Source organism: Mus caroli, unplaced genomic scaffold (genome assembly GCF_978045245.1).
Source record: "Mus caroli unplaced genomic scaffold, Mus_caroli_1 scaffold_7, whole genome shotgun sequence".
Lineage (NCBI taxonomy): Eukaryota > Metazoa > Chordata > Mammalia > Rodentia > Muridae > Mus > Mus caroli.
In genome coordinates, this window is record NW_028227262.1 from 62,622,338 (window position 1) to 62,637,500 (window position 15,163).

The 15,163-nt window shown below is 44.9% G+C and overlaps 2 protein-coding genes across 2 annotated transcripts in view; both read left to right on the top strand.

Moving 5' to 3' along the window:
* Gmcl1 (germ cell-less 1, spermatogenesis associated) overlaps window positions 1–6,523 on the top strand; it is a 41,983-nt gene extending 35,460 nt beyond the window's left edge. Inside the window, exons 13-14 of the mRNA XM_085840400.1 lie at window positions 571–658; window positions 5,235–6,523. Coding sequence (XP_085696526.1) covers window positions 571–658; window positions 5,235–5,363 — 217 coding nt within the window. The 3' untranslated portion in view covers window positions 5,364–6,523. The remainder of the gene's footprint in view (window positions 1–570; window positions 659–5,234) is intronic.
* Window positions 6,524–14,387: 7,864 nt separating this feature from the next.
* Window positions 14,388–15,163, top strand: part of Snrnp27 (small nuclear ribonucleoprotein U4/U6.U5 subunit 27) — a 10,124-nt gene continuing 9,348 nt past the window's right edge. The window contains exon 1 of the mRNA XM_085840401.1: window positions 14,388–14,470. Within this exon, the coding sequence (XP_085696527.1) occupies window positions 14,437–14,470 (34 nt within the window). The 5' untranslated portion in view covers window positions 14,388–14,436. The remainder of the gene's footprint in view (window positions 14,471–15,163) is intronic.

Sequence of the window (15,163 nt, forward strand, 5' to 3'; positions counted from 1 at the left end):
TGTGCTGTGAGTCTTGCCAGAGATGAAAGGTCACTTTGAAGCTCTTATTTGGTTTTGGGTTTTGTTTGTTTGTTTTTGAGGCAGGGTTTCTTTGTGGCTTCCTGAAACTCACTCTGTAGACCAGGCTGGCCCAGAACTCAGAGATTCGCCTGCCTCTGCCTCCCAAGTGCTAGGACTAAAGGCGTGAAGTTATATTTATATAATAGAGTAGCACAAATTAGAGCTGTGAATGGTGCTGATTTACATGTTGAAAATACCTTTAAGGCCCTTTATAAAGGACTCACTCTCTGCAGGAGCACATTCCTATAATTGCATCACTCAGAAGTCGGAGGCAAGAGGATCAGGGTTCAAGGCCAGTCTGAGCTACATGAGATGAGACCTGTTCCTAAAGCCAGTCATGGGGCTGTACCTGTAGTAGCATGTTTGCCTCACGCTTGCACAGCCGAGCCTGGCTTCAGTCCACAGGAAAGAAGACTTCCAGGGAATAGCAAGGAGAAGAGGGGCGAATGAGGAAGGCCTTGTTTGCATTAGTCTTCACTTTAAAATTTGTATTTTTTTTTTTAATTCTAGATTGCGCTTGGCTTCTTTTGACAGTAGTGGGAAACTCATATGCAGTAGAGCAACTGGCTACCAAATACTGACGCTTGAAAAAGACCAGGTACGTGTGTGCTTCTGTGCTTGCCCCGCTGTACTGCTTGTGTACTGCATGTGTGCTTGCCGCTGTACTGTGTCTTATGTGTGTTTGCAGCCACTGATGCTCCTAAAACTCACATTAAAATGACAATAATTTGAGTGAGGATTTGTTGAAAATTTTAAAGTGAAGGTGAAAATACCCTGGCCACCTCTGTAGCACCGCCCTGATCCCGCACTGTAGATCTGTTGTCCTTGAACCAAAAATGTAAAACCCAAAGCTGTATTAAAGTTTGAGTATCGCAAGAAGAGTTCTATCATAAAACAGTATTTTCAATAAATATTACAAAAATTACCTGAGTCTTGTCTGTATGAATGTATGTATAAAATACAAATGAATCTATGTTCAGACTTTAGATATTCTAAAGTCTGGAAAAATACAAAATCTGACACTTTGGTCTCAGGCTTTTCAGAGGAGGGCTACTCTACCTCCTGAAACACAGAATGAGTCCATGGAAACAAAAAGATTATCTGTGAGGGGAGGAAAGAGTTGGTGGTAAGGAGATAATTACTTTAAATATCATCTTTACAGAGCTATGAGGGCTTTTTCTATCCTGTACATGTTCATTCGCTTCTCACAGTAGAGAGCCTGAAGATGCCTGACAGCCTGCCCATGCTCCTGAATAGGAAGGGTGTTTTCTGAAAGCACCTTAGATCTGTAGATGAGAGACGTCTGTAATAGTCTCCATATTGTCTCTGAAGTCACTTGTCATGTCTCCAAATGTGTGTGTAAAACATGAAATGTTAGGGTAAGGAGGTGAACACGTCTCAGGAATAAGAAGTAAGCCGGGCGTGGTGGCGCACGCCTTTAATCCCAGCACTTGGGAGGCAGAGGCAGGCGGATTTCTGAGTTCGAGGCCAGCCTGGTCTACAAAGTGAGCTCCAGGACAGCCAGAGCTATAAAGAGAAACCCTGTCTCGAAAAAAACCAAAAAAAAAAAAAAAAAAAAAAAAAAAAGAAGTAGTGCTCAGAGGGGAGGAAGGGGCTTTCTTTTAAAAGCCAACCGCATTGGAAACAGTCCTCTGTCAGCAAAGGACTTAGAGCCGTGCTCGTCAGATGGAGGAGCCTGCACTGAGGGTGACCTCGAGTGCCCTATGAAGCCTCTCAGCCTCTCAGCACAGTCCCACAGTGTGAAAGGGGACAGACAGATGGCCCAGGGCGGGGCTTGGCTTGCGTGAGAGACACCTGAGCTCGACTGCAGATCCGAAGAAGTGGCCGAGGCTGGTAGTACATGAGAATGTCCATTTCAACAGAAATGGGATGATGTCCTTCAAATCCCTGTCTTCCTGCATTGAAGTTCCCTGTTGGCTCTGGGACTACCTGGGACTTCATAACCAACAGCCACAGCTCAGAAGAGCTGGAAAGCTAAAAGACTGCAGGCCAAGTTAATCACACTTACCTGTTTATTCCTGTAACGCTTTTGTGCCTACTGTATGCTGGGTTGTATTTCCATGGTGGAGGGAATCCTCACTAGCTGTGTTAGTGTCGCCCAGTATGAGAGGCTATGGCATGGCCCCAGTGCACTGTGGTGCTGAGGGAGAAGCCCTCATCCAGGTTGCAGGGTTGAGAATGAGGTGATGACTGAGAGCTTAGGAGAAGCCTTCACTCGTGCTGATGGCTGACGGCTCGGGAAGCTTGTGCTGGAAGAGTGGGCACGTGAAGCCTCAGGTGAGCAAGAGCTGCTGGTCACTTCAGAACCGGAGGAGAGAATTAGAGAGAGTCCAGGACAGGTAGAGCTGCTGTGGTGGAGGCAGGTGAAGGCTGAAGGCTGAAGGCTTTGGTTGGTCAGTTCTGGTTTCCGTGTGTTACAGGTGCTCGTACTAGAAAAAATAAAAATACTGTAATTTAGATAAGTCACCTTTACTGGATAAAAATTGTCTCACTGTTTTTTACTATAAGAAATACACACATATCCGTACATATTTTTCTCTTATTTATTTGTATGTTTCTTAGTTTTAGTGCAGACTGGCTCTAACTGCTCATTCTCCTGCCTCAGTCTTCTGGTTACAGTATAGCAAGTGTGTACCACTACTCCTGGCAGCATGTATATTTTCTCATGGTCAGATTGCAGCCCTCTACAGAACATCCAGTAGAGTATTGCATGTGTTCTAATTTTTTACAGATGTGGAAAGTGAATTCAGGAACTGGAGAGGTGACTCAGTGGTTTAAGGGTGCCTGCTGCTCTTGCAGAAGCCATGGGTCCCGCAGCTCGCAGCAACCTGCAGCTCTAGTTCCGAGGGATCGAGTGCATGCACACAGGCGCACACGTGTTTGTTTGATTTCTGGTGTAATTGGGTTTCTGTTTGCTGTTTGACTTCTGGGTAACTTGATAACTTCAGCAACATTTCCATGTATTGCCAGTCTTCAGTCTTGAAGATGACCTGCTCCTCTGTCTCTAATGACTTCTTTGTTTGGAGTGATTATTTGGATGAGGACTGTGTGATAGTCATCTGTATTTTTTTTCTGCTCCCTTATGACTTAATTTTTTACGTTAGATGATGTTTCTTTATAAGAGGATATGTCTTTGGTTTCATTCTAAAACTGTGCCAGGTCTCACTATGTGGTCCTGGCTGTCCAGAAATTCACTGTATGTGATGTAATGAAAGACTGGTGTATCAGATGTGGGCTAAGTGAGTGAGTAGATAGCCTGGTGAGATGTTCAGGAGCAAGGATGGCAAGTGAAGGCCATGAGCGCAAGTCTGCAGGGTGCTCGGCTCAGAGGGAAGGGATTAAAGATGCTTACCCCATGAAGGAGGCTCCAGTGGGGCTTAGATGGACTCTAGGCTAAACACAGCAGTAAGACAATGGAGACACTAGGCACAGCAGACAGTGTGGGCCCTCCATCTGGAAACAGGCCTTGCTGGAAAAGACCTGTGTGTGCTGTGGCCATGCAAGGTTTCCACAGCTTCACTTCCATTGTAGACCAGCAGGTGGCACTTCACCATGCAGGTGTTTCAGTGGAGGCATATGGTATGTTAAAAGCTTTGAGGATGCTAGAAGCCTCCTAGTGCATTAGGGATTGGAGACTGGGATTATTGCAGCTACTCAAAGGTTGGTGTGTTTATTTGGTTTCAGTCAGTGTCCATAACAGCTTCTCCTCTTCCCTGGAGTTAGCTCTTTGATCTACCCGAGGCCAGATTTAACTGTGCTTAGACCTCTGACATCTGGATTTCCTCAGAACCTTTGGTTTTTTTGTTTGTTTGTTTGGTCAGTGCACAATTGTGATTTTTTTCTTTATCATCAGTGTGCATGGCTTCAAAGATTGTCACTAAGTTTAGTAAACATACCTATGTTCAGGTTGCAGGGACAGATTTTGCCCAAGGCAAGGTGGCTCGGATGCATGCTGGCATTCCTATTGGCAGCACTGCTTTCCCAGCTGCCAGGATGACAGTGTTCCAGTTTTACTCCCTGAAATTGTCCTGAATATCACCTTACCTTTCAGGCGGAGTGCAGAGAAATCATAGGCTATATATGAATAAAATTTCTATACTTTTACCAAAATATTTATGCTCATGAAGAGTACAAAAGTTATGCTCTCTGCTGTGTGGTAGTGCATGCCTTTAATCCCAGCACTTGGGAGGCAGATATAGGCAGATCTCTGAGTTCCTGCTCAGCCTGGTCTACAGAGCAAGTTCCAGGACTGCCAGGGTTACAGAGAAACCTTGTCTTAAAAAGCAAACCAAACCAAATTATATCCTTAAAGCCTACTTTAGTCACTCATGTATTCTAGCTTTAGTTGATCTTCATGGGAATTAATGCTTCAGACTCTATAATTAAGCAGCACTTAAAGTATTCTCCGGAATATATATCATGACTGATACTTACAGTGTATGAGATGTTCCCAAGGGTTAGATGATGGGAATTGCTCAGTGTTGCTTCCTTGAAGAACTTCCTATGCTTTCTGTGGTCCTGGTGACAAATCTGTGAGATCCAAAAACATAGAAAGCATTAGTGGTGGTTCCCTTGTGGCTCTCACCACCAGTCTTCAGAGGATGTAGCTGAGCCTAGAATGTTTTTATATAATACACTATGTGCTGTGTTCTAGACACGATAGGACTTTAGCTAAGGGCAGGAGCTATGGTGGTGATGACAGCAGTGACTCCCTTAGTCCAGTGATATGCTGTACTGGAGTCTTAGAACTGAAAGCGAATGAGCAGTTCACTGTGCACAGGGGTCTTAGCACTGTGCGTGTGCTCTGCCTCTGAGCTGTGTGCCCAGCCTCTCTGAGCTGTGTGCTAATAAAATATGCAGGAACTAGATACACAGTCTTAGAAGAATGAAAATAGCTGCCCCTGTTGAGGAGCTGGCTCTGTCAGCTTTAGTCCTTAGTGCCACCCCGTGACCCAGGAGCTAAACATTGAGGAAGATAGAAGTAACAAGCGCATGCAGGCAGCTAATGGGCTGGCTGGATGGGTGCAGCTGTGGCGAGTGCTTCATCCTGTGCTGCTTCCTCATGCTTATTTTACCCAACAGCTCAACTTACTAATGTCATAAGATGGCGCTACCTAGTTGTCATCAAATTCACTAATGTATCTGTCTTACAGGAGCAAGTGGTGATGAACTTGGACAGCAGACTTCTGATCTTCCCTCTGTACATCTGCTGTAACTTCTTGTATATATCACCAGAAAAAAGAACTGAGAGTAATCGTCACCCAGAAAACCCAGGACACTGAGGCACTCATCGGTGGCCAGTTTTAACTTAATGACCTACTGCGTTCACGTCCAAGGTGACTAACAGTGACCAGCCTTATGAACTGTGGGACGCTGGAGATGTCCTCACCTTCATTACATTTCTATGCACATATGAAAAAGTATTTTAAAACTAAGAAAGCATCTGTCAAACCATGTATGTTAAAAGGATATCAACTCTTGCTTTAATTTAGTAGCAGTAGAAATTGCTATAGGTAAATTTCTCATTTCTTTGCAACAAGATACAGATTTAATTTTGAGCTTGAATTTCGATCCTATCTAATGTTAGTGAGTTTACTCATCTGTAAATGTGTTCCTGTTTTGTTAAGAGAATGCTAAGGATGGAGTTTGAGTGGCCAATCATAAATGCTCTTTCAATTGGTGCCTTTAAAGCTGTCCTTTCATTTGTTCAGCCACCCGGTGAAGTCTTGTGTTCAGCTGAGATCCTTTCCAGAAGCCTCTTCGTTTTAGCCGTCAGATCCTTTGTCATGGTTTGGGAGACTAAGCTTAGGAGTTGGCTTTGGTTCGTTTTTCTTTTTTCTTTTTTTATTCTAAATATAAGCATTTTCATATTTTTTTAAACTTTAACTTTCCTACAGTTTTAAATGACAACAAGAATCAGCTTTAGGACTTGAAATAAACTTGAATAAGGGAAATCAGTTTGATTCTGAGGATATTCCTTCGCCTTACGTGCATGGTCTTGTCTGGCATTCTGTGTACTCTTATGTTATGAATTATTTATGTACAGCTACATCTTCACACATTTTCATATTCTCTGATAGTTGGAATTTATGTTCAAATTTTAGTTGGGAATCTTGTTTCCTATTAAGCTCAGGACTTTATAACCTCTGAACTGAGTGCCTTTGAGTCACATACATAAGTAGATTTCATGGTGAATGTACAGGGGGAGCTGGGAACAAAACAGTCATGTTAGAACAACTTCTTTTGTCAAGAATAAGATGTATGCTCATCCTGATGTGTATGTATCGGTTCCTTGTGTTTATTGCTATTGAAAATAGCCCGGATCATTGTCCTCCAGTCAGAGTAAGTGCTTTTGTGGTTGATGTGTGGTTTTAGTATTTTTTTAAATTGGAATCATTTTTATGTATCTATTCAAATAATAAATGCTCATTTGGAAAAGGAATATGCTCCTGTTTAAAGTGAACTTAAAAAGCTTATTGAAACTAGTTTTTTTAGTTTTGGTGTTTTTTTCAAGATAGGGTTTCAAGATAGCCTTGGCTGTCCTGGAACTCACTCTGTAGACCAGGCTGGCTTTGAGATCCACCTGCCTCTGCCTCTCAAGTGCTGGAATTAAAGGGGTGTGCCACTATCACCTGGCTGAAACTAGGATTCTTTTTTTCCCAAGTAATTGGTCCTTTGTGTTTGTTTTCTTTTTTTGTTTGTTTGGTTTTTTGTTTTTTTTGTTTTTGGTTTTTTTTTTTTTCGAGACAGGGTTTCTCTGTGTAGCCCTGGCTGTCCTGGAACTCACTCTGTAGACCAGGCTGGCCTCGAACTCAGAAATACACCTGCCTCTGCCTCCCGAGTGCTAGAATTAAAGGCATGTGCCACCACGCCCGGCTGCTTGTTTTCTTTTAAAGCAGGATTCTGTTAAGACTAGGAGAAAAAACAGCCAAGCTGGAAAACTGAATCAGCGGCTTCTGGGAAAGGAGCTAGAAAAGGGAGAGAAAGCTTGCTCTGAGTTAGGTCCTAAGGCAGGCAGCCTCAGCTGTGGAAGGCTGCAGGACAGACTTTGGTAGATCTAGCAGGCTGCAGATCTGTCTGGTAGGAAGACAACAAAATGTAGAAAAGAAAGGTTTAGCTAGGCTCTTACTCTCCAACACGCAGCATCTACTCCTGCCTGCTTTTAGCTTTGAATGGTTTCACTGGTGGCTTTTCTCTGCTGGCAGTCAGTGACAGGTTCACAAATTATCCTGTCTTTCAGAATTCCACTGCTGTCAATGCTTCCTCCCTCCTAGAATTGTAGTCTGGAGATTCCTAAAGCAGTGGTTGGGTCAGTGAGAGGCTACATTTCTGACTGTGCACCTGGCTGTGATTATCTCTCTCCTGCTGCTCTTTTCTTTCAGAAGCATAAGAGATTCTTTACTCTTTATATGTTAAGGAAAAAACAAAAAACAAGAAAACAGATAAAGCACACATCTGTAATCCCAGCACTAAACAGGCTGAGGCAGGAGAATCTCAAGATTTTGGGCAGCCTGGGATGCATTGCAAGACCCTACTTTAAAACATCATCAACAGAGAACAAAACAACAACGACAAACAACTATACTCAAATATATTTTTACAACTCTTGGAAATGAAAGCGTAAATATACCAACAACAAAGATGACCTCCTTTCATTTAGGTCACTAGTCAGGGTGGTTCCTGTTGGTTAGCGCACTCTCCTGGTCACTGTCAACTTACAAAGCGTCAGCAGTGTCAGGTGACAGTAACCATTGCATATGGGGACTTCATATTTGTCAGTCCTTCTACATAGCCTCTGCCAAGTTCTGGGTGAGTTGGGTTTTTATTAAATGTTAAAGCTAGAAAGCTAGCCACCGACAATAATTTCTTTGTCTATTATATCAGTTAAGAGAATATATTGTATTATATTTTTAGATTATATATTATTATATATTATATGATAATATATAATTATATATATTGTATTATATTTTTAGATTATATATATATATATTTTTTTAGAATTATTTATGTATATAAGTACACTGTAGCTATCTTCAGTCACACCAGAAGAGGGCATCGAATCCCATTACAGATGGTTATGAGCCACTGGGTGCTAGGAATTGAACATGGGGACCTCTGGAAGAGCAGTCAGTGTTCTTAATCACTGAGCCATCTCTCCAGCCCCCATATTGTAGTTTCATCCTGAATTATTACAGAGGGACATGGACACATGCACACACACACACACTCCCAGTCCTTTCTAAGAATTTACCTTGAGCCTTGGCAAGAGAGTAAGCAAATGAAAGCAGCACTGGCCGCTAACTTCTGGGGTTAGCTTTTCTTCACATGGGCTCTCTCTGGTCCAAGCTGGCCTCAGACTGGAGATCTTTGTGCCTACACTTCCCAGTGTCCGTGCCTCCCAAGTGCTGAGGTTACATGCCGCCCTGCTCAGTACACCCTGGAAATGTGTTCCCTTATGCATTAGAGTTGGTAAGTGTGAGGTGTGAGAGGTGGTTAAGCCCTTTGTGAGCCAGTGCAGCTTTTGTAGAGTGGTGTCCTACCTTTGTCCTTTGTCGATCTCACGCCACATGATGCACTCCGGCCCCTTGATACCAGAACCTCCATGGGTTTGCACTGTAAGGTACCCCATCTCTGCTATCATACTCAACAGACTGCAACACCCACCCAGATTCATAGCCTTATCTCCAGGGTGTTTTTCTTTAATTAGTCTCTCTGTATTACCACAAATTGTCCTCCGAAAAAACCCAAGTCTACTTCTCTCCCCCACCCCTAAAACTTTGCAGAGGCACCACATGGGCCCTCAGGTCACCCTAGGTCTCACCTCCATACCCCCACCTCTTGCAAAGACCCTCCCCAGCTCACATTTCCCCTTGTTTTCTGGCTGGCTTCTACTCCTTTCCTTCTGGAAGCTCTTGTGCGTGACCCTCCCCTCATCTGTGCCTTCCTGCTGTCCTGTTCCTTGTGGCTACGCTTCTGTAATGCTTCTTGGTCTGTTTCCCTCTCACGCCCACACGCCTCTCAAACTTCAGTACCTTTGATATCTAGATATGCAATGTATGTGAATAGTGTGACTAGTGGTGATGTTTTATTTTCTGATATTTCCACACCTCGTACTTTGCTGAGAGGGCAACCACCTTTTAAGACTCAGTGCTAGGGCACCCGTGGACTCCCTTCACATGTGCGTCTACACAGAGCAGCCAGTCCAAACCTTATTTCCCCAACCACGTCTTTTAATTTTGTTAAAGGTTGATGCATGTGTATAAATGCGTCCCCTGCATGTGTGCATTTCGCAGTGTGTGTGCCTGATGTTGGGCATTGGATCTCCTGGGATGCAATCATGAATGCTTGTGAACCACCTTATGGGTGACTGGGAACTGAGCCCCAGTCCTCTGAAAGAACAAGTGGTCTTAACTGCTCAGCCATCAGGCCAGCCCCGTTGTCTCTTTAGGCCAACTGTCAGGCCAGGCCAGTGTTCCCTCATGGGCTAGGTACCAGATGACACAGACCACACCTCCCAGGGCCTGCTGCGAACTAGCTGTCTATCGCTTGACTTTGGGAAATGTAATGGATGGTGTTGATTGTCACCTCAGTGGGATTTAGAATCACCATGGAAGTCTACTAATCTCAGCATATCTCCTTGTGGGGGGTTATGGCTATATGAGGTGGGGTGTGGGGTGACCTTCCTAAATACAGGCAGTGCTACTCTGTGACTCAGAGTCTTGGACTGTACAAAAAGGAAGACGGCTGAACCTACAGCATTCAACATTCTTTGCTTCCTGACTACAGATGTGGCTGGAACCAGCTACCCCAAGTTCTGTTGCTATGCCTCACCTGCCATGCTGGGCTCTGCAGTGGAACTTTGAGTCAAAATAAAGCCTTCCTTCTACAAGTTGCTTCTGCTGAGCGTTTTGTCAAAGCAGCGAACAACAACAAATAACTAACACAAACATGCTCTGAACAAACAGCAGCACATACATGTAGGGCGCTTAAAATCCACCGAAGATCCTACCAGAGGCAGACCCCAGCAGTCTACAGGGTGCAGGAACATGGGTGACAGCTCATGAAAGCTCTAAATCCCTGAGTACCCTGCATAACTCAGGAGACTGAGGAGGGCTGCCTTCAGTTCAAAGCCAGCCCGTGCTACATACTCATCACATCAGCCTGGGCTACAGAGTGAAGACAGAATATCCGGTTAAAAAAAAAATCGTAACTCACTGCAGTTCAGCATCATAGCTGCTGATGAGATTGGATCTGCTGTCCTGGAAGAGCCAACACTGCAACCCAAAAGGAATGGGAAGGAACCGGACTATACAGACAGCAAGCAGTGGATCGTGGGGCAGCAGCCAGGATCCAGAGTCCTCACCAGACAACCAGTGATAGAGCCTTACTCTGGACTTCCCAGTCTACAGCACTGTAATAAACATCTGTGTATAAGCCAGCTTTCAAGAGCCTGGGCAGACTAAGATGGCCCGTGCCATCCCCTGAAGATGCCATACGTTGCATTCTGCGTTTAAATCTGCAATCTGTCCTGAGTTAATGTGCAGTGGGGAAGGATTAGGTCAGTTCTCACCAAATGCTTCTCTACATTTTATTAATAGGGTTTTTCTTCCCCCTGTTTTTCCAATGAATTAAACTGAAGTTTATTGGTTTAGTTTAGGTTTGTCTGTGTTTTTTAAGATGGAAAAAGATAGGGCTGGTGAGATGGCTCAGTGGGTAAGAGCACCCAACTGCTCTTCCAAAGGTCAGGAGTTCAAATCCCAGCAACCACATGGTGGCTCACAACCATCCATAACGAGATCTGACTCCCTCTTCTGGAGTGTCTGAGGACAGCTACAGTGTACTTACATATAATAAATAAATAAATAAATAAATAAATAAATAAATCTTTAAAAAAAAAAAAAGATGGAAAAAGATAGATGTCAGCAGCTCGCTGGTATTCCTAACCTGTTCGGTATTTTGCAGGGTTCCCTGGTGTGCTACTGGTATTGGTTTCCTGACACTGCTGTAGAAAGTTACCACAGACATGCTGGCCTAAAACAATGGAAATGTATTCCCACACAGTTCAAGAGGCCATAAGTCCAGAACCGGTTCCAGTGGCTGAGACCAGGGTGTCGGGAAGTCTTGCTGCCTCTGCGGCTCCCCATGAAGGATCCACCCCTTGCCTCTTGCAGCTTCTGTTGTCATCATTCTGGTGTCGGCCTCTTTGCCTCTGGAGACTCGGGACCTGCTCCCCATATCAACCTTCCTCTGCCTTTCTGCAGGTCTTCAAAACAGCACGTCAGACCCTCCTGGGTCCCTGAGAGCAGCTGCCCGTCTGGACATCCTTACTTCCATAGGCTCAGAAGATGAGGACCTGGCATGGTTGGTGGTCTGTTGATGGACGAAACCATTCTTTTTCTATCTCAGAACTCTATCCCTGTGAATTCTGATACTGGGTTCCAGTAGTGGTTGTGAACACGCCACTGTAATTTGGTTTCCTTCCAGTATTCCCTGTTTAAGCCGACACGACGTCCCCTGAGGCCATCCTTAGTCTCCTTAGGACGAGCTCCTGGGTGCCTGTGTCGTGTTCTGTCTGCATTTAGCCAAATGCCTGCCCCAAATACCTACTTGGTTGTTCATCATACTTTTTCTGATCTCTCTCTCTCTCTCTCTCTCTCTCTCTCTCTCTCTCTCTCTCTCTCTCTCTCTCGTGTGTGTGTGTGTGTGTGTGTATGATCTTTTTTAAAAATGTTAGCATGTTAACAGGTACCCATGCACATATTTGATTCTAAACTTGGTGTGCATGTGTTTGAAACAAGATCTCACTATGTATCTTTTAGCTGGCCTCCCATTGGTATGTAGACAGGCTGGTCTGGAGGGTGCAGAAGCCCACTTGTTACTGCCTCTAGAGTGCAGGATGGAAAGCATTTGCCCTCTTGCCTGGCTTGTGTTGATTGTAGAGGTTGGGCTTTCTCACAAGCTGACGTGGAATCAGGTTCTCAGAGGGGAATAAATGCACACAGAAGGAGCTCCACTGAATTAATAAGGTGGCACTTAGGGGCAAGATAGAGAGTGTCCCATGTTACTCCTTGGCACAAGGCGCCCTCAAGTAATAAAGGAAGCACCCTTTCATTGTCTTCCATGTGGACAGCATCATGTTATGAATGTTGCAAACAGACAAACCCTTACTCTTTCAGTAAGCATTGCCAAAAGGTAGGTAGGTAGGTAGGTGTGTGGTGTGTGTGTGTGTGTGTGTGTGTGTGTGTGTGTGTGTGTGTGTGGTGTGGTGTGTGTTTGATGTGTGTGTGTGTGTGTGTGTGTGTGTGTGTGTGTGATGGCTAAGCAGGTAAAAGTGCTAGGTACCATGCCTGTATGTGCCTCTGTGTGTGTGAACAAAGTTGTATTCATGTCACAGTGCAATAGCACAGTGGGTAATCTCAACTCTCAGGAATATTATTCCCAGAAACCCTCCTGGAAGATCAAATTCGGCTCAGTGCCTTGTATCCCTCTCTAACACACTGGACACTATCCACGCTGTAAAAACAGCCTGTCATCTGCTTCCATGATGAAGATGGCAAGCCTCTTGGCAGAGCCCACATGATCCCTCCTTCACCCCAGTGCTGCAGGAGTGCAGGATCCAACATTGAGCAGGTATTCACAAATGTCTATTACACTAACTTCATGGTACTTCCCAGCCACTTTTGAAAATCTGAAGAGGCTGCTCTAAGTGTTTTCATTACCTAAGATCCAAAGCCTGGCAAGGGGGAAAAAAGAAGGGGGCGTATGTCTCTGATCACCCATAGCCCCCATGTCACTTTGCTGTCTTCTCACACCTCTAACACAGTGCTCTGGCTTCCTCAAATCCCCCTCTTGCACTGTGGACAGTGACTTCAGCTGTCCATGGTGGTTATCCAAGATTATCCCTAAAACTTCCTTCTAAGTGACAGAAGATTCCCAGTGCTCTCCTACAGCTTGACACATAATCTCAAAAAATATGGAAGTCAGGCCACATGGTGGACATTCTAGTTTAGTTGGGATCAGGTATAAAAGAGGCTGTACAAAACTGTATTTAATTACTTTTTTTTTTTAACATGATGACTAGTGGACCAAGTGTTTTCAAACTAAAACTAGCCTCTTCTGCCTCTTCCCAAGTTTTTGTTCTAGAAGCCAGTCCTCAGCTGTTGCCCGTCAAAGGCTGGCAAGAGCACTGGTTCCATCAGTAGAGGCTGCAGCCTTTCCCACTCACTGTATACATGTTTTACTGCAAGATGCCGCGTCCTTGTGGGTGTGTGAGCGCGCGGCTCATAAAGCCTTTCATTTTGAAGGTCAAGGCAACATTTGGAAGGTTCCCTTCGGGAGTAGGATGGAGCCTTTTACTAAAAAAAAAAAAAAAAAAAAAAAAAAAACCAGTAGATGGGGCTGAAGAGATGGGAGAATGCAGTGAGTTTGCTGCTCACTTTCTCAGTGTGAGGAGGTTCTCAATGGCCAGTTGCATGGAATACAAGGGACACCCACATACATACAAAAATAAAAAGAACTCTCTCAAACCGCCATAGTAGTTTAGGGTACAATCCCAGTGCTGTCACTTGCGCAAACATAAAGCTGACTTAAGAATTAAATGCGGGGGCTGGTGAGATGGCTCAGTGGGTAAGAGCACCCGACTGCTCTTCCGAAGGTCCAGAGTTCAAATCCCAGCAACCACATGGTGGCTCACAACCATCCACAACGAGATCTGACTTCCTCTTCTGGAGTGTCTGAAGACAGCTACAGTGTACTTATATATAATAAATAAATAAATCTTTAAAAAAAAAAAAAAGAATTAAATGCAAAAGTCAAAAACAGCTCATGTCGAATAGAATTCGTGTGGCCTGACGTTGCAGGGCACTCTTTTAATCCCAGCACTTGCGAGGCAGAAGCAGGCGGATCTCTGAGTTCGAGGCCATCCTGGTCTACAGAGTTCTAGGACAGCCAGAGCTACACAGAGAAACCCTGTCTCAAAAAACCACAACAAAAAAGAATTGGTGTGATGTATTTTATACGTGTAGAGGAACGCTGGGAAAACGAGAGAACTATGCTGGGTGGAGCGATACACAGGTGAGTTCTCCAGCAGGACAAAGGTAAATCGCGACAAAATTTAAAAAGAAATCTCAACTTAAAGAAGCGGAATTGGCATCCAGTTCTTCCAGGAACTTCAGGCCCTAGGGCGACTTCCGGGGCACGACTCAAGTCATCTGTTTGCTGGAGCCGCCGGAACCCTCGCCACGCGCTCTGCTAGTTTCCAGCCGGCCTGCAAAAATCAACTTCCGGCTGCTCCGGAAGTTGTGGGGTCGTTTCCGGGGCGGACGGAAGAGGAGGAGGAGGAGGAGGACTCCGATGGGTCGAAGTCGTAGCCGCTCCCCGCGTAGGGGTGAGTCCAGAAAGTCTCGCGGCTAGGGACGGTGACAGGTGCTACCCACGTCCTTAACCTCGAGGGACCGGGAGAGTGCGGGACGGGGCGAGGCCGGGACTTGCTCTCCTCAGCCCTGCCCTGAACTAGAGTTCCACAGTCCCTTTGCTTACCTCCTGGGGGACCGAGCATACACCTAAGTCAGCCCGCCTTTCTCTGTCCAGTCCCTATAACCATCGTAGGTAACTTTACCGTGAAGGATTGGTGTGAGAATTAACGTCACCCTCCATAACATTCAACCTGCCTTGGCTCACAGATGCTTACTAAATGTCAGTGCCCTGCCTGGGTCTTTAGTTGGAAGTGTTTAGAATTTGAGACCGCATATCCTAATGTCTTCTGTACCCCGTCCCTGAGAGTATAGGACTGAGGCCGTGTAAGGTGGGACTTTGGGGAAACTTAGAGGATTTCTGTATCCTCAGCCATGTTAAGGGATTAGAATTAGTCTCTAGTTGTTTAGAACAAGGCTCACCTTCAACTAATACTCAATTATCTTACTAGGCAACCAGGGCCTCAAGCAAATTGAGCCTTCGAAGTGCAGTAAATGTCCAATAGATTGGTTTTCCTTTGGGAAATACCTATTGTGTAGCATTATGCCTTACTTTGGCCAGTTTACTAATAAGTACAAGACATGGTAGATCAAACAAGGGGGGGGGG